The 20,224-nt window shown below is 40.0% G+C and overlaps 1 protein-coding gene across 1 annotated transcript in view; it reads left to right on the top strand.

The window, feature by feature from the left end:
• The first annotated feature begins 2,074 nt into the window (after nucleotides 1-2,074).
• The window catches only part of CPA6 (carboxypeptidase A6), an 86,281-nt gene continuing 68,131 nt past the window's right edge, over nucleotides 2,075-20,224 (top strand). The window contains exons 1-2 of the mRNA XM_031503736.3: nucleotides 2,075-2,213; nucleotides 7,577-8,177. Coding sequence (XP_031359596.3) covers nucleotides 2,075-2,213; nucleotides 7,577-8,177 — 740 coding nt within the window. The remainder of the gene's footprint in view (nucleotides 2,214-7,576; nucleotides 8,178-20,224) is intronic.

Raw genomic sequence — 20,224 nt, 5'->3', positions numbered from 1 at the left:
TCTCTACTAGAGGAGTCAAAAGTAGTCCCTCTGCAGAAAAGTAACTGGTTTTTTAGAGGCATTACAGAGGAAGAAAATTATGACATCAATTATCTGTATTTCTGGCAGGTGGCTGAAGATACTGGCAGAATATGCCACTGCCTTTAAACACCTGTTGGCATTGGGGATGTCAAAGATGTGTGAAATGAAAGGAACCATCGTGGCACTTCTCTTGTTCTTGAGGCAAAGAATATATTCCAGTGGTGGGATGGTACAACCTTCAGAGTGCTGTGTGGCAATTTCCTCATAAATATTGACCTTTCTAGCTGCTCAAGAAAGCTCTAGATTATCAGTTTAAATCCTTGGATTTAATCCAGGAGAACAGTCTCTGAGCTAAGAGATTTTTTGCTATGGAAACAGTTTCCATGGTGCATGGGGTGTCTGTTTCTATCAGACACATCAACCAATTTGACAAAATTTGACTAAAGTATATGCAGATTAATTTTATATTTTCTTTGAAAAACAATATTCTCAGATTTAGTCACTTGTTTATATCCAGTGATAGCTGCATGACAGAATGCACAATGGTATTACACCAAAATACTTCCATATTAATGAAGATGTTACTTAGAAAAAGTGTACTTGACAGTTCATATGGATCTTCACTACTGAGTTTTGCATTAATAGAGGGCAGAAAATTGTAGTTCGTTTCCAGAGAAAAGGTTCCAAAGTTCTTTTTTAGTGTCTTAGAACAAGGAAAGTTTTTGCTCTATGGAGCCCAGATTCAAAAATGTTTATTGCTTCTCTGGTATGTCAGTCACAAGTTGTGGGCAGGAAAGCAGGACACTATCTAGGCTGGAAAAACAAAGAAACACAGAAATATTTAGAGTTTAGCAAGATAATTAATAATTGATAATAGAATAATTGAGCTGATAATGAATCTGAATTGAGGTTTTTTTACTTAGTAGGACTTACCTAATACAGCTGCACATACAGCTGAGCTAAATATTACCACAAAGGATTATCTTCCTTCTACAGTCACACAGAGATTGGAGGATGTTATGTGAAACACTTTTAATAGTGTTAAGAAACAACAGAGAAAGTCATCACTTGGTTAACAATTTGACATCGCTGACTGACTACTCAGGGAAGAAAAACAGTTTAACAGGCTCCTAATGGGTAAAGGTATTTTCTGCTTGTCTGCTCCTGCTCTGTTTTCGTGTGCTAACCTCTTTGGACAGTAACATAGCAGCTGAAACCCCTTTTTTCCTTCCTAATATATTGCTTCCAGGTTGGGGTTTTTTGTTTCTCCAACAGTGGAATAGCCTATCAAAAGATAAAGACATTTTTACACTGGCAGGGTGTGAGTGGGGTGTAATTTGCTTATGAAGGGAATTCTAATCAGTCCAAGGAAAAATAAAGCAAAAGAAAATTGCACATCTTTGTCTCAGCCACTGCTGTCATGCCTGAAATCATCACATTTAAGAGAGCAATGCATGAAGACTCTGTGCTACCTGAGTTATAAAACACTGGGTACTTGTTCTAAAAGGAAGAAGAGATACTGCATTCAGATAATGTACTTTAAGGACTAGCTTAGACATCACATTTTCTTTCCTTAAACAAACTATTTTCCATACTTCTCTTCACAAAGAGTTTTACAGTTTGTTCTTTAAAGTGTTTAAATTAAATGGGTATGTTTAAAGTATCACATTTAATGGAAGGACCCCCCCCAACAGAACATTACAAGAGATGACCTTTCAGTGAAAAATATATGGATCCCCACAACTTCCATCAAATGATGAAATGACAAAATTATGAAATTCTCATTATGAAGTTCTTTCCTGAATCAAAATCTTGTAAACTCTTGTTAAGTCAGTATAATATTGGTCAAAATAACTCAGTGGCTGTAAAACTCAAGTGAGGTGTTAATCACAAATATGAGGGTTTGAGTTCAGATTATTTTATGGCATTGTATCTCCATACTTATGGCTGCAATGCAGCCTCTGGTACCTGGAAACTCCTGCTGCTCTGCCTCTTCTTGCTTTGTAGCCACTTAACCTCTGCTTTGAGCTGCCAGGCTGTGTGTGTCTTCACTATGTCAGCCAATGAAGAGGATAACCAAGCTGGAGAGGATAAAGACACCTGTAATGTCGGGGAGCAGAAAAAGGCAGCTCCCTGTGGGCTGGAAGCATTAGGGTCTCCCCAGGTAGCCCCAGCCCCAGGATGTGAGCCTGGTTTGTAGGGCCATGGCCAGGCAGGGCTGTGGGGAGCTGGAGCTCTGCTGTGGCATCGCTGGGGCAGGGGCTGACATGGGGCCCTGGACTGTGAGCAGAGATGAGGAGCCCTGGGGAGGTGCAGGCAGGGACAGAAGAGCCCTCAGGGCTCTGGAAATTCTCTATTTCCCAACTGAAACAATTCCCTCTCGTAGCCCAGCTCACATGCATCCATTTTTTTAGGATTTGTTGATGGATAGATGGTATGATCTCACTGTAGTGGTGTCTGCTTGTAAGACCCAAGGATGTTTGCATTAAATATGCTTTCGGAGTTCCCCTTGTTTTCCTCTTCTGACATATTTCACCAGACCTAGATTTTATTCTTTGGCTTTTTAATGTTTCAGAACTGACAGAATTCTGTAATACCAGTGTATTTCACCATTCATATTTTCCAGTCTTTTCAGCATTTTTCAGCATTCAAGTTGCATAAAGCTCTGAAGTACATACCACCTAATTATATAGTTTCAAACTATTGAGGCATCCAAATTTGAAGGAGGACAATCAAAATATCATTCCAGGCACAGATGGTAAAATGACCTGATAATTATGAGGCAATGTTAAGGGTGAAAAAGGGAGGAGGAGGAAAGCCACTTTTCATGCCAGTGCAGCTGACAGATAAATTAACAGCTCCATAGTTTCTGCTTCACCTACCTCCAGTAAGACACTCTACATAATGCTCCCTTTCCTCCCAGAAGATATAATAATAGTCCACTGCAGAATGCAGACAGAAGTTTGCCGGGAGTCAGAAGTACCCTTTCCTTCTTAATTTTCACATGTGTGTATATGGAAAATGCCAATTGTTATAAATAAATTTTTGGCACCTGCCATCTTTCGTGGGCAGTAGCTGCTATAGAGCAGTGCTGATTTGGAAGATTTCTAGCAGTGTTTCAAAATAAACATTGCTATCATTTTTCTTTCTTCTCAGCATTGTAAAAACTAATTACTGGCTCTCCAATTATTGCAAATAATATGTATTTTAAAACTAGATATTGAACGTACAATGTAGTTGGAAGTGCTCAATTAATGGTTGGACTTGGTGATCTTTTCAAAGCTCATTGGTGTTTTCCAACCTCGATGATTTTATGGTTCTGTGATTTTATGACATTGTGAATATGTCACCTATCCTTGGAGCAAACAAGTGAGATCGTATCTAAGCCCAAGTACACTAAGACGAGTTTGAGACTCTGGGAACTAAAATGTTTGCCTTTTAAATTAGAAGCACAATCAAATACAAATTGACAAATTCTATATGTTTGAGTGGTTATAGTCATGAAATCCATATGCTAGACTTAGAATTGCTAAAGACTTGCTCTTACTCTTGGGACAAATTATGCAGCCTCCGCACATCTTAGTGTGCCCACCTGCAAAACCACTCCAAAATATTGGTTACATGAAGTTAGAGGAAGGCTGAGGTCTTCAACTACTATAAAGTACAGAAGTTCAGAGAAGGATGGAGAAATGAGCAACGTGTTACTACACACAAATCATTTGCACAGAAAGAAAATACACATTATTTGTGTAGGAGGCACAAGAAATTTTTAAATTGACATTCTCATATTTCCCAAGCACAAAATTTTAATCAGAACAGAAAAGATAGAGGAATCACTTACCTAATAAAGGGCCGTATTTTCACTCAAATAAAACTCCTGTAAATTCAGTATAGGGAATATTTTTATATTTTCTCTTTATGTGTATTAGCAGGGGTAGAGACATCTGAGATGAAGTCTAGACACTGGAATTCCTTTTTCCAGTTATATACACTGTTATTTGTCATGAGCAATGTTGTTGTGTTTTTTTTTTCAGAATGCTTGTCCAAGAAGTTTGAAACCATGTTGCCACATGTGTCTTAAGGCAGAATGTCAAGACAGAACAAGCTTTTCCTCACGAGGGTGCCTGCTGCAGAGCCTTTAAAGATTTTTTTTTTTTCCTATGGTTAGCTCTAAGAATTCCATACATACAAAGAAACCTAGGAACAAAAGTATAGCAGTCTTTCCAAAACTAAATCTACACTAAGGAATGGATTTACCAGATTTGTAATACTGTGCTCTGATGTTATTTATTAATATGGTTCCTTAAGGCTTCTATGGAGGGTTGATCTGTTGATGAATAGTCTATTATATACCTATTTTCCTTAAGCTGCTTCTAAAGCAAACTCATATTTAAATGTCCCTCAATTCTACAAAACAAAAAAGAATATTTAACCTGTATTCCTGTTTTCCTGCAGAATAACAGAATAATAGCAGAAGACAGAAATTCTCTGAGTGCAATTGTTCCATACTTTCACTTAATTTAACCATTTTATAAAAGTTCAGCGCCATTGACACAAATTCAAATAAAATTTTTCAGTTATGGTAATGCAGCATCCCCAAGTAAGTTGAAGACAGAATGTCAAGAATCTTAAAAGCAAGTTTAAGATACTTGTACTTCTAAAGTCCTTCTAATGATACTTGTACTTAATTTTAGTAAGAAAATTACATCTGAATACCCTCCAAGGTAATGCCAAACACCAGTTTATTGTAACAGTACTGTCTCAGGTATCAACAGCACCCTGTCTCTCATAGTGCAAAGCCCAGCACAACCTGAACAACCAACTCCTAGGAGTGGGAAGTTCTCAGGTTATCAGCTCCCTGTTGCTACTGTAACACTCCTGACCACATAGAGTGGTTAGTTAAGGCTAACCAGCCATGGCACTCATGCATGGATTTTTCTCACGTTCATTCTTTTAGACCAAAAACCTAATCTAGAACAAAATCAGCAGGGCCACTTTCACTGTCCTTCATCTGACAAGTTCCCTGTGGGAGTTAAAAGAAATGGAGACCAGATCTGGAAAAGGACATTGCACTCACTCAACTTCAATATTTTTTTAATTAGTTATAACAGAGAAAATGCCAGCATGAATACGCTTATTATAGTTTATCATTAATGCGTATGATTTAAACTAGAAAATGTAAACCTCTTTTAAACTCCTGTTTCTGAACTGTTATGTCTCTAACAAATGTACAGTAAGGATTGTTTATTCAAGCCAATGCAACCTTCTAATGGAGGTGAGAGCTGGGACAACTCAAAGCTATAAAACATGCTTATAAGAAACTAATGCCCTTTTTCTGTCCTTCCCAATTAGTGGCATGTTCTAAAGTCTAGGTACCAAATGTAGGCTGCCTGCCCACTCACTTTAAATGAAGCCTTTCTTGTTTCCACACTGTGTAGAATTGCCTCTGTTTCAGCAGCCTGTGTTCCTTGTAAAGCATAGGACGCTGTGATAAATCTCACAACTTGATTCATTAAGAGGCAAACTATATCTCAGTTTGCTCTCTTCTGTTCCACCCAAAGCTGGTATCACTACCAAGCTGCCCTTGGTGTTGGCAATTTCTCTTTTCTGTTCCAAGAAGAGAAGGAAAAGAAATACTGATATTCTTTGTCTCAAATCGTTTGCTTAGCTGGATGCAAGTTTGATAGCCTCATCTTTTCAGGAAAGTAGATTTACCACATGTGTAACTTCCAGGCTCGACTACAGTGTTTGAATCCTTCCCTAGGTGCCAGCATGACAGAATTCCAGCCCTCCCTCCAGTATGCCCTCCAGTATGTAACACAGTACAACTTAAATTGAATGGATCAAAGAGACGCCAATGGACCCGTATTCACCTCACTATCCCTACCTCCCTTAAAGCCCTTTTCAGTATTTTTGAGCTATTTCTAGCTCTAGCTTCTCCACAGCTCTAAAAGTGTACTTTAAAATTATAGTTAAAATGTATTTTAAACTGCCAGAAGTAGTACATATTAAGAAAGGTAGCAACAACATTTTTTTGAGCATTTATTTCCCATTGTGTTACTTTTCTTCACTCTTTGCTTTTGGTGCTTTAATTCCCTTTCCTTCTTTAATTACCTTCTTGCATTTTATTTTCAGGGAATGTTGCAGAAAGACAGGATTTAAGACTCAAACCTAGAGCCATAGAAGTCCATAATTACATTCTCCCTAATACAAATGGAGCCAAGTTCTCTCTTGAAAACAAAATTTTTAGAATAATAGCCAAACTATTCTACAATCAGATGCCAAAAGTAAAATTCTTATTAAGTCCAATAGAGGCAGGTTTTTATCTGGAAAGCAAATACTTTAGAACAATAGCCAAACTACAATTTTTTAAAATTTAAATAAGTTAGTGTATTACTGATGCACTTCAGGTGTAGCAAGGATACACAGTAAGGAAAATAAATGTGTAATAAAGCAGTGGGTTTTCCTTTAATATCATACTCATGCCCTCCAAAAGCCAGTTGCTCAACTGTACTTTTGAAGTCAGCTCTGAACAGAGAGCAGAGCTTTTATTAAATAGATGTTTGTAAAGTTGAAGCTGCATTTATTATAAGACTGAAGATTCACAGAACAGATCTGGGGGCTTGCCTGTAGTTAATGGAATGTGTTTTCAACAAGAGATATACAGCATGTAAGCACATACAAACATTCACCTCTGCATATTCTCACCAGAAATAAATTTGAGATTTTAAGTGGGGCATGTTATTGGGGGATGGGAAGCTCAAGAGCGAGAACACAAATAACCAGACCAAAGGGAATAATCCTGCCTTGGACAAGTCTTTTCCACCTCCAGACTTTATCATACAACTACTGTCAGATTTGCTGCCAGTATGAAAAAGAGACAAAGGAAAATGCTTGTTTGCCTTTCAGCCAGAGAATACAAAGTGTGTGTGGTTTAATACAGTCCTTTTTCAAAAGGCTCCCTGTGTTTCTGAAACATTAACAGGGATTTAGAGTAGTTCTCACACGTTCAAATGTCAGCTGGTTTTATTTGTCTATAGCCCACACGTTTTGCTCTCAGAGGCTGATAATCAGTTGGGTTTGAAACACGTTTTGCTCCTTTTCAGTAAATGTAACATAAAGGTATCAAAGGGGCTATCTATTTATTCCATATTGGCATTGTATTTTTACCCATATTTTCTTTGAACAGGTACTCCATGTGTTTTCTATAAACTACAATTATTTGCAGCAAAATTTCTCCATTTCCCTTGTTATTCTCGAAGATCCAATGGCTTGTCTTTACGTGGATCTTTCATCCTTACGAGTGTGGAAGAGACAGCAAAAGTCCAGTTTTAAGACATGCTGGGCTTTTAATTCATTCTATTGTATCAGTGTCTCTCCCATTCTTGCTACTCAGACAAGAGATTTTGACCACACCAGTAAACTGAAATCCCACTTTATGGTTCCTGATGGACTCTCTGGCACTCTGTTTCACAGGAGCGTGTCTCTGCCCTCTCATCAGCCTCAGCTCTTGCCCAGCCGGGCACACCTCGTCGATAATCCCCCGCTGCCACAGACTGTGCGTTAAGCAGCCCTTGCCCGGCCGTCTCGCCGCACCTGCAGCCGAAGCCCACCCCGCCGCATCCCTCGTCCCGCCGGCCCCGACGGAGCCGCGGTGCCCGCGGGGGGCTGCTCCCACCGCCCGGCCCCTGCCGGCCCCCGGGCTCCCCCCGCAGCCCCCGGGCTCCCCCCGGGCTCCCCCCGCATCCCCGGGCTCCCCCCGCACCCCCGGCCCTCCCCGGCGGGCGGGCGGGGGCCTCCCCGCCCAGCCCCGTCCCGTCCCCATCCCCATCCCCGTGCCCAGGCGCGGCGGGGCGGCGGCCGACGGGCGTGCTCCCCCGGCTTCTGCCCTCGCCGCTGGCCACCAGCGGCACCTCCGAGCGCCCCGCTGCTCCCCGCTCCGGCCCCGGCTTTGTGTGCGCGGCACCAGCCGCACCTGGGGCGGGCGCGGCGGCGGTGCCGGGGCTGGCGGTGCCGGGGCTGGCGGTGCCGGGGCTGGCGGTGCCGGGGGTGCCGGCGCGGCCCCGCACGATGCCGCTCCGCGGGCTCCTGCCCCTTTGTCTGCTCTGCCTCCAGGCTGCGCTACCGCTCCGCGGCCACCGCGGCCGCTACGCCGGGTAAGTCCGCCCGCGCCCCGCTCCGCCCGCGGCGCAGCTCCGCGGCCGCGCTGCCTCCGCACCGCTGGAGGAGCCGGAGCCGGCTGTGTCCGCGTGTTCGGGCGCCCCTCCCGCCGCCGACCTGCTCGGGAGTTTGTTTGCTTGCAGTTGTAGCATGTAGCTCGTGAAAAAGGTGCTGCGAGTCTCTGCTAGCTAAAGGAAGGATGCTACGCTGGGGAAAAGTTTGCGTGTCCGCGTGGAAAAGGGAATTGCGATTATACAGAGGGAAAATACACGTTTTTGAGGTTCTACCGTGCTCTGAAATGAATGAAGATCTGTATTTCATTTAGGATACAATTATATGGGAACCTAAAATTGTTTCTAAAAGGTTGTACACTGTGCGCACATATTAGGGAATGCATAAGAAGTTCAAGCAATAGAGGAACTCTACTGTCAGCAAGTGGAGACTAAAACTTTCATGTGCATTTCAAACTAGACTTTTCTTTTTGTTCCAATGGCAGTTCAAATTTGTGTTACAAAGGGAAAGATTGAACTAAGCAGTAGTAAAAAGTGAACTTGCTTCCAAAGTGTATATTCTTTGCCCCACTAAAGACTTTGTTTTTAGTAAGTATTTAACATAATAAGTTTATGATGCAAATGAAAAGGTAGGCAAATACAGGAGCATTAGAAGCCTGTGGCATGTGTCAATATACAATATAAAATTCTTTCAAAGTGTCCAGCAAATTCATCAGGATAAGCACACATCTCTGTGGAAGTAAGAGCTGTATTATTCTTTTTATTTTATTGGAGTAGCCAAGCCAAGCATAGAAATTCCCCTTCTAAAATGAAGTTTAAAAAAACATTCCCTAAGCTTCAAGGATTTGGTAATGGGATATGAAGCCATTCACTCCTGAGTCACTATTAGTGATAGAAAATAGTTAAACACTTGACAGCTGTCTTGCCATCTCTGTTCAGTTCCTCACGCTCCAGTATCTGTCTGCCCTGTGAAATCAAACAGACCACCACAGTCAGGAATGCTCCTGACAGTGCCAAAAAGCAGCAGGACAGAAAACTAAACTGTTCTTTAAAGCCAGGGTCCTGCTGTAGGTTTTGTGCAACAGCTCTGTTCTCTCTGTCTGGAGCCCATAGCACAGGCATGGTCTCCATGGTCTTGAATTTAAATTCAAGATAGCACTTAGTTTGTTTCCAGATGACATGGAGATGAATAACACATTGTCAGTGCTGGTGCTTAATTTTTTCAGACTATTAATCACATAAGTTATCTACTAATTTTGACTAAATGTCAAAATACACATTTTACTATCCTCTAGGTTTAAGTGACATCATCAACGATAATCAAGTTGGTTCAAATAGAATAACATGAATAAAAATTCAAATATTGTACCTCTGCTCATTAATGTAACTCAACAATTTTGTTCCAAGTTTTAAAAATAATTTTCTTGTTTCAGAATTTCATATTCCCAGGGTGACATGTGAAAGATCCATCCAAATTCTCCTCAGTTGATCTTTGTTTTAGAAGTTTTTGCATAGACTCTAGTCAAAAAAAAAAAAAAATGAGACTTCTCATCAGCTTCCAAAAGTTGGACAAGAAAATCACTGGCCAAAAAAAAAAAAAAAAAAAAAACAACAACCAACTAGAGTTAATTACAAGAACTCTTAGTCAATAGGCAATTGTAGTAGGGGGCCAAGATACATTTACAAGCTTTGCTGAAAATGTGGTCAATATTTGAAACAGAAAACAGAATGTGTAACACATGTGTAACACAAACTGGAAATACAAGCTAATATTTTTCCTACTTTACTAATATTTTCCCCCTTTTACTAATATTTTCCATTTCTACTATCCTGGCATTATTTGTGTCAATAAAAGATGATGGAAAGTTAATTTGAAATGGCATGGAGGTTTCTACAGAATTACAAATATATCTTGTCCAACTGTCATCATCACAGTGTCCTGGGCAGGGTCATTTAAATTCTTCTCTGTGTGCCATTGATTAGAAACAGTTGAGTAAGAATTGCCATTACTACTGAACCTGACTGTCACTCAAAGGGAAAAAAATTGGTAAGGTTTTTTGAGAAAGCAAATTAGGAGGTGAATAGTTTGCTAATGTTCACCACGAAAAGGGGTGTCCCATCAAACTGACTTCTTTTTGTGCCAAGAAACATCTGAGAATCCTAGTAATTTCTATTGTGTGAGAAGCTGTACCATAAAGGGAAAAGGCATTAGTATAATTGGGGCAAAAGAATGAGAAGGGAAAAAAAAAAAAAAGCAATGGAAACATTTCTCATAAACTTAGGTCAGCACTTGGAGGCACACATAATTGTAACTCTTTAGCTGAAGATTCAGACCCAAGACAATGAACTAACTGGAAGTGCACATTTCTCCAAACTATGGCAAGCAGGCCAGGTATGCCACATGGACACATCTTTAAGAAAATGTGTTCTAGATACCTTTGGGAAGTCAGGAAATATTTGGGGAGTCTCGGCAAAGAGGAAGAAGCACTCAGAGCTCTTGGAAAGACTGAGGGACAGTTGTATTTGCCTTCTGCCTCATACGCAGGAGTTCAGCCTGAAGGAACTCAAGAGGAGCTCTCAAGAAGACACTGCTAATCAGCCACCCGACAGCAAATTCAAAACTGTACTCACACTATACATTGTTTTCCTTCCTGAATTTGTATGTTCTGTCCAAAGGCTCCAGGGCAAGTGGATAAGCGGGAGACAAACACACACATCAGGGCTTGGATAGATTAGATGTGGAATATTCAAGGAGATTTTTTGGGAGGCAATTACAAGAAGTTCACACAGGAGCAATAAGGATAACCAAATACATGGGAATGGTTTAAGTTCCTGAAATAATCAAGCAAACTAAAACTCTTTGGTCTCCAGTGGAAACAATTTAGGCCTTCAGAGATGTCTAAAAACTTTGAGTCACATGGCCCTAGTAGACAGAGATCAGTTATTCACTGTTTCTTCCAGTTACAGGAAGCAGGAGACGTAAAATTAATCTGGTAGGAACCTTTTGATAGCTTTACAGAGAAGTCTACTGGAGCAGATGGAGTTTTGTGAGAGTTTTTTACCAAATGCACCGATCTTCCTACTTTTTGGAATCGTATGAAGAAGGAGATTCCCATTATTAAGTCAAGATTTCGTAGAGTAGAAAATATCTCTCTCATTTGTTCTTTAAAAATCACTACTATGACCTTTTTACTTCAGTTCATCTACCTCCACCTGTACATCGTGGCTCAGCATGTAGCCTCCAATTTCTCCCCCACTTTTTGTTCTTCCAAAGCCTTTTTAGAAGTGTTCCTCATCTGGCCTCTTCTCTGACTTGCAAATTGCCAAGTACAGGCAAAGGCTGAAATAACTTGTCCAGTTTTCCTGTAAGGTTTTTGTTGCAAGATTTGGGTCTTTTTAAATATTGGATCAAAATGATAACTCCTCCAAAATGCTATCCTTCAGACCCACTGAAGACCCAGAACTGCAGATAATTATAATTTCTCTTGGTCAGATGAAGGCTATGGTACATGCTTACTGTGTAACAACCACATAAAATAACCTGGGAGTCATGTGGAGGTGGAAACGGAGAACAGTAAAGAAGTGTTCTATAATCCAAGATGCAATGTGCTGTAGCTACTGGAACATGACATCCAGAAAACTGTATAAACCAACTGTTCATGTAGAAGACAGATATAAAATCTGAGAGCATTCAGCATATTTCAGGTATTTTAATGCCCATTAATACCCCTGCATACCATAACTAAGTACCTCTGATCCCACGGTACCTTACTCACAATGGCTGGCAATTGTTCTGTCTCATGGAAAAAACACATGGGAGTGTAGCAAAAATGAGTTGCTGAGGGAATTGAGAAGTGAAAAGGAACTCCTCCTGTGCTATTCCCTCTGCAGATTTTTTCCAAATGTTTTAATCAGAGACTAAAAGCTCTGTTATTTAAAACAAGTTCTTTCTCCCTGGTGCTCAACTCTCCCTCCCCACCCCCAAGTAAAAGTAAAATGTCATGAACACAACTGGCAAAGAAAGCACACCAACAGCATGAGAGGGAAGGTAATTATATTCATTCAGATTTAAACCAAACTTAGTGCTTCTCTGGATGTTGTCAGGGAGCTTCTAAGAGGTGAAAAATTGTGAGCTCTCTAGCGAAAATAATTTAAGTATTTTTTTCTTATATTAATCAATAATTCTGTAATCAAACACCACTAATTCCTAAAACCAGCACAGATCAGTGAAATTCACAACAGCTTTGGGACCACTTACCAATTCTTGTTCCAACACCTCAGCTCTAATGATGTGCTTTCTCATTACCTGATATTCCCCTGCACAATATTTATGTCATCCTATAGGTAAAAATCAATTTTTGATTATTTTTCTCCTTTATATCCAAGCATCATAAATTTACCTTTTAAAGTTTTTTTGCTCTCCTTATTATAAGTGAAAAATACAAAATGTTTCAGTTGCTCTTTCTTTCCCACTTCAAATTTCTTTTTCAAAATAATTGAAAGAGTACGCACACCCTCCCTACCTAGGTAAAGTGCATGCCAGGCAAGGAGGTTCCCAGTTTATTATGGCTGTGTCTAAACTGATAAACAGGCACATGTCACCATGTGAGCCTGATTCCCATACTTATCCAAACTGGGACACCATTGCCTGGTGCTGTGGCTTCTGACCTTTGCAGCTGGAGAAGATGGGGTGGAAGAAGCATGGAAAGTAAGGTAAGATATGGAATATCAAGACATGGGCAAAGCTTGCAGCCATACTAAGGAGCTTTGAACCTGTCCTAGGTTTCCTACCTTATATGCAACCTATGGCCTTTCAGTAAGAATTATTCTTTTGGAAGTGTAAAAGAAATTCCAATTAACACACTTTCCTCATTTTTAGAAGTGCGTTACAAATGGGAATGTAGTCTATTATTAAAGAAAATTCATGTTCAGGGTAGCATTCAGCAATTATTTTCTTAAAAAAAATAAAAAAAAGACCAACTGGGGTACATATAAGAGGTGCTTAGAAAAAGATACCTTTAAAAATAAGGAATTCACATACAAAATCTGCTTAGACCCTCAGGCAGATACACTGAGATCCTTTGGATACACCAGCTTCACTTTCTCATGAAACTAAGCAGGAAAATAAATATAGCTTTTCCCAGAGCTTCTGGTAGTATTTACAGTGAACTCCAAAGCTTCCACTTATACACTATAGTTGCAGATGCTGCTCCTGTGAGTTCACATGCATAGGCTACTTAAAATGAAGTTCTCAAATGTGAACGTATTGTACAGGACTTAGTAAGTGCTTAACAGGAGACAGACACTATATAAATTACATATATATTGATTTTTTTATTATTATTAAAGAAAAGAGGAATCTAAAATATATGAGCAACTCACTTAAAAGACAGTGGAACCTACTTTTAGCCCAGAAGGAAACTCACAGTTCTGAAAGGAGTGAATTTGAAAAAGGGAGATTAAAAATCTGCTTTTCTTGAATACACTGCTGATATTTTATAGGGAGCCCTTAGCTTCATACACTGCATAGGACTGTATCCCACACTGCATGATAAACAGGATCCCAAAGTCTTGTCTCCTGAAATTCTAGTATCTGTAAAAATGTCATCCACACATCTGAAGTGGCCTTACATGGTTAAAAATGCTGTAGGAAACATTTATTGTTGTAGCCAGCTGAAGGTGAATGGACATCATCAGTTATCTCTCACCATTCTCCTGGGGATAAACTCTGTTTTGCAGAATGGCTCTTTACTTATATTTCCTCCTTAATTTTACTTCATACATAATAGAAACTGTACTCACTCTTCTGTGGTAGAACATAGTATTTAAGAAGGCACTGTGTGCATAATGTTTATGCAAAAGTCGAGAAATAAGCAGTTATATCGATCATATATATCAGGCATCTCTTTGGGCTTGCATATAGCACTAAAAGCTGAGGCCAGCAGTGGAGGTCAACAATCAGTATTTTTACTGCTCAGGCAATATGATTTGTTTTGCTCTCAGGCAGGAGATTAAAATAATTTTTCTCAATACAAAATAAAAATAGAAAATAATTTAAAAGAAACAGCATTGTTACTGCCCCCTGTCCACCTAACTTACATATTTATGTTATCAGTATTGTTTTTCATGCAGAAAACAAGTGCAACTCATGCTCTCCATCCTATTTACAATAAGCAGGTCTAGTTGAAAAAGGAGAACCAATAATTACGGCTATACATTAGACCTCTCTCTGAAAACTCTACTTTGGGTAAAACACTCATATTTTTTCCTGGCCTTAGATTTGCAAGAACTGGGACTTACAGTCTATCTGGAGATAATTAAGCCTAATTCTATTTTTTTTCCAGTTAATTATGATTCTGATATAAAGGCTTTGTTCACATGACTCTACATATGGGTACAGAGTTATCATTCTGATTTGATGTTGGTATTACAGCAAAATGTGCACGAATTTCAAAGGTGCTACTGATTTGCACCCCAGTATATCAGATCAGAATTAGGCCTTAAACAGACAGTGATTTTCAGGAAAATATCTTCAAAGAAAACTACAAAACTGCATTTTATGGAAGGGAATTGAGGGTAGATAAGCCAAAGTACTCTGAATTGAAAATATACTCAGACCAACAAATAGACAGGGACAATAAATTCTATTTTTAAAATTATTTTGTACCTTGAACTTGCCAAATTAGGAGGATAGGGGGGAGCTGGAATCCAGCAGTGGACAAGGAGTATGAACTCATTCTTTCTGTGTCTGCCTGTGCTGACTGAATGCTCTGGAGAACAATGCTCTGCTGAGCTTCCTCTTCCTCTGGGGAACAATGGACTTACAGTATATTTATTTAAAGGGCATCCACACCATAAAGTTACCTAACAAAACAATACATCAAACAGCATTTTCCAAAGAGATGATGTTCTAGATTGCTTAAATACAGCCATGGAAAAAACGGATATATCCTACCAAATCAAAACAGTTTTTCTTTTCTTTATGTTCTGCAGCTCAGGTAAGGCAGGGATACAGAGGAGACTACCACAGCAGGACCTTGAAAATGAGTTTGTAGGGGGTTTATTTTAGTAAAATTATTGTAAGAAAAAATTACTCTTTCTTATATCATACTGTATTTCAAATGTCTTCAGAATATTAATGATAGCGTAGCATCATCTCATGGTTAACTCAGAGATAAAAAAAGATGCACTTTTTAGTTGAGATTAAAAATTAATTCTGGGCATTCAAAGCCCAGGAAGCCAAACATATCCTGGGCTGCACAAACAGAAGCATGGCCAGCAGGTCAGGGGAGGTGATTCTGCCCATACACTCCTGTCTCATGAGAGCTCACCTCAGGACCCCAACATAAGAAGGACATGGACCTGGTGAAACAAGTCCAGAGGAGGGTCATGAAAATGGTGAGAGGACTCAAGCACCTCTCCTGTGAGGAAAGGGTGTGAGAGTTGGGGTTGTTCAGCCTGGAGAAGAGAAGACTCCAGGAAAACCCCATTGCCACCTCCCAGTACTTACAGGGAGCTTATAAGAAATATTGGAACAAACATTTTAGCAGGGCCTGTAGCAATAGGACAATGGGTAATGGCTTTAAACTAAAAAAGGGTTGGTTTAGAGGAGATAGATGAAAGAAATCTACAATGACAACACTGAAACACTGAAACAATGTACTGGAACAGCTCTGGTTGCCCAGAACTCCATATAACCTGACCTTGAAGGATTTCAGGGATGGATCATCTACCACCTCTCTGGGCAACCTGAACTAGTGAAAGATGTGCCTCCAAGGGCATTGAAGTAGATGGCTTTTAAAGTTTCCTTCCAACCCAAACTATTCTTAATTATTTTAGCAGGCCTAATGAAAAACTTTTATTTATTCCACCATACTCCTACCAAGATTGCCACCAGATGCTAGTCTGAGGCTGCAGTGCACTCATACAGCCAAACCCTGCTAACCCACACTAGTGACCCCCTTCTGCCACAGCAGTCAGCTGTGCTTCTGCTCATCCAGATGTGCAGCCTCTGCTCAGGGACTGGCACATCTCTGCCTACAACAAGACAATTCCAGGAGCACAGAGGGGAAAAAACCCCCACTTCTTCATTTTTTCCCCCCTGGCTCTTAATTGACAGCTTATCAGTTTGTGGCTGCTGCAGAGCCTCTGCAGCACAGGGAAGGGGAAGGAGTGGCTGGGTTTTTCATACTTGCCTGTGTACCTCGAGTCTGTGCACTGGGAGCAGTTGTTTGAAACCAGTTTATTCCAGGTGTGTATTCCAAGGGGCACACCATGGGCTTACCTCAGCAGAATTTGGCATCTTGATCAGTCCCAACTGCCAGATTCCTCTCCAGACCTGTGTCAGTGAAACAATTGCAAATGAGTATTTCAGACTCAGAGAATAGCATGATGCTTATTTTCAAATAAGTACTTTCCTGAAATTGCAAAACCAAAGAAAAATTCAACCTTGGTACTAACCATCGTCCTGTGGGTTTTTTAAGCAAAGGGATTTCATTATGCTTAATGTCTGAAGCTCTTTACCTAATGAACAAGACTGGCATGATAGGGTCTACAGAAAAAATAGTATCTATTTATTAAATATGTTGGTGTTAGGCAAGCAATAGCTATTACCTGGAAAGAAAGCAGGGAAGATATTTAATTAAGTATATTTTATTAATAGCTCTGTCCTTTTTGTCACATCACAGTTTCATATTTTCAGGGAAATAAACCTTGGACCTTTTTCACCTTTCAGGGAAATAATACTTGAACTGTATAGCCCAGGCAGCCAAAAACATGCTCTGCCCAAAATTTACACCAAATAATAGGAGTCACTGTGCAAGCACAATGCCAAGTCTGGGCTGGTAACTCACATCTCTCTGCAGAATGAGCTTGTGTCCTTGCCAGTAACACACAGTGTACCCAGAGGCACAAAGACAGCACAGAATGTCCTTATCCTGCTCCCTTATCAACAGACTGGATCCCTGATCCATCTGCCTGTGGTAGAAACAATAGTAAAAAATGTAAATGGAGATCATTAATAGAACATAAAATCTAAGTAATTTGCTTTTCCATTTGAAAAAATCAAATAGTTTAACCTTCAGTTTGTTCAGCTGAGGCTCTTTTATTTTGATTTTACCAGAAGCAGCTCTCTTAGTTTTGAAATAGTCAAACATGAAGTCATGTTTTGATATGGCCAAAAAAAATGCTTCAGAGGAAATCAAAGCATTTGTGTATAAAGGATGAAATCTCTTGTATTTGCTATCCAGCAGCATAAAAATAATTCCTGATGTATTTTCCAAGGCCTAGCCTAGAATATGAACTGCAGTGAAATATCTAATTATGCAGGTTTTGATCACTACTGGAAGGGCTTTTTCTGTTCAACACTAAGCTGTCCTGGAGAGAGTGGTGGTTCTCCTTCTGAAGCAGCTATGAGGAGCAGGAAACACAGGAACAGAGAGCTCCTGTGCCCACCAGATCCTGGGAGGAGCCCTGTCTGCTTGCCTTGGGCTGTGCAGTGTCTCAGCACATTTGGTGTATTGTACCTCTCAGAGGCCCCAGGCAAGGGGACATCATCTGGTCATAGAATCATGGAACCATAGAATTGTTTCATTTATAAAAGACCTTGAAGATCACTGAGTCCAACTGCTAACCTAACACAGCAGAGTCCACTACTGAACCACATTCCAAAGCACCACATCCATATGTCTTTTAAAGACTCCCAGGAATGGCTGAGACTGGTGATTCAACCATGTCTGTGGACAGTCTGCTCCAATGCTTGATAACTCCCTCAGTGAAGCCTTTTTATCAATCTCTGTCAGACAGACATGACAAAGTTGCTGATCTTCTCTTGCCAGGTGATTTTGGGCCAACACAGAGACAGAAATGTGGGTATTTCAGGCTCAAACTGGGTGAGAGAGGACCTGCGGTCTTCAACCTTTCCTCCTGTCTACAGCTTTTTGCTCCATGAAGTAGTTATATCTTTCTAGGCCTTCCATCTAACCTTATATGCCAAAAAATCTCTATCAAGTCAGAAAGTAGGTGTCCAGTGAGTTCAGGTGCTTTTGCAGTTCAGAAGCAATTTAAGAGATGTCACAGACCTGGAGACTACAAGATCAGTGCCCTGCTATCATCCACTTCCTCTATTCTTAGTTCTTAGCCAGTGGATGGCATGCCACCCACCAGTGTGTTATTTTTCCTATGTTCATCACTTTCAATTGCACCTATCACCCCTTTCTCATAAAATAGCTGGTGGTTTTCTTACTATATGATGAATGATGGACAAAAAGGCACCTCAAAAGTCTGGTGGTCAGCCCAGGCTGCCCCTGCCTGATCAAGGTGCAGGACAGTTTGTAATGATTAGCATGTATCACTCAGAGACATGAGAAAAGGGTACAGAACTATTAAAATTCATCTTAAGCTTCTGGGAGATTATGGAAAAATAGAGTAAAGTCATTGTCTTACATGTTAAGGAGTCAGTATAGAGTAGCGCTCAGGATGAGTTAAGCCTTACACCTCTCTTTTAAGAGGGGCAACCTCTCCAAATCCTATGAAAGTTCCACAGAGAAATGGTAAATGAAAGGCTCCACAGACCAGGAAATCCTGATTTTTTGCTTCTGCTGAACAAAACTGTAAGAGTGAGGGCAAAACCCACAGATTTTACCTTGTCACATGAGATCAGACCTAACAATTTGTGGACAGCAAGACAGTACCATGAAACAGTTTAGGGTACAGAATAGCAGAGACTGATGGATGAACACTTTCCTCTGTGAAATCTGATCTTTCTGCATTGTTTGCCTTTAATCCAGTGACCATTATCTCTATTGAAAAAATACATGTGAGCTTTTATCTGTGACAACTGCACTCAGGGAGGTCTTAGAATTAGAAGGCATTTGGTCACAGAGTCTGCAGCAAGTCATGCCACTGCAGCCTGCACAGTTATATCAGGAAAAAAGAAGCATGCAGCAGAGGAAAAACCTTCTCCAGGGTGGTTAAAGAAGACAGGTCTGTGAAAATTGAGGAAAAGTTCCTAATATTCAGGTGTTTTTACTCTGAAGTGACATTAGCTGAGGGAAGAGACATACATTTTAAATGTTTATGCCACAAGTAATGGATCTACCAGATTTCAGTTATCTTGTTAGAGCTAATGAATCTTAATGGAGTAGTTAATAGCTGGCAAATAAAAATGCAAAATAATAATTCTGCTGAAATATAAAATAATTTGAACAAACAAAAAAAAAAAAGGCTATGTAGAAGGAAAATGCAGGGATCTTACTGGAAGGACCAGTTTTACAGGATCTAATGGAAAAATTAACTATTAGGGTGGATGCAGCAACAAAAGTCCCTCTGGCTCACTGGAAAATATTACTTTTTTTTCAGGAGAAAAAGGTAGCACAAATTTCGAGCAAACACAGGAGGAATTTTTTAATTAGTTGTTATATAAAAAACTTTGCTTCTTACAAGACTAGAAAAATGGGTGACTTTAAGGTAATATTTCTAAGTTATAAAATTGCAGAGAGGGTATTTATTTCTAAACTGCATGGCTATAAAACACCAGATGCCATACAATGCAGTAATCTCAGAACAAGACAGGAATCTGTTGTCTGTGAGGAGCATGCAGATGCTTGCTTTTAGCAGTGACGTCTTGCTCATAAAACAGGAACACCAAACACTCCTCACTACATTCAAAACTTGTGTCCCCATTGCATGTGGGATTTTGTTGTTTCAAGATTAATCATTACTCAAGTGAAACTAGGAAGGGAGAGTTTTGAATTACAGTTTATGAAGAGAGAAGTAAGAGTTGTCTTATATTACGTTAAGGATTAACTGAAGGAAATGTTGCCTCTTGGTTGAGCTTGGCTGCCAAAGAGGCCTCTGCTGTTTTGGCCCCACATTATCCTGATGAATGGCTTAGGTCACTCCTCTCTATTTTACAAAAGCAAAAATGGAAGCACAACAAAGAGATATGTTTTTCATTTGAGACAGAAAAAAACCAAAACTCCACCAGAATCACAAAGTATCACCTCATATATTGTGCTGCTTCTTGCATAATA

This window comes from Lonchura striata, chromosome 2 (assembly GCF_050655825.1).
Source record: "Lonchura striata isolate lonStrDom1 chromosome 2, ASM5065582v1, whole genome shotgun sequence".
NCBI classification, from domain to species: Eukaryota; Metazoa; Chordata; class Aves; order Passeriformes; family Estrildidae; genus Lonchura; species Lonchura striata.
The sequence above is the reverse complement of the archived record's forward strand: the minus strand, read 5'-3'. Positions and strand labels throughout refer to the sequence as shown.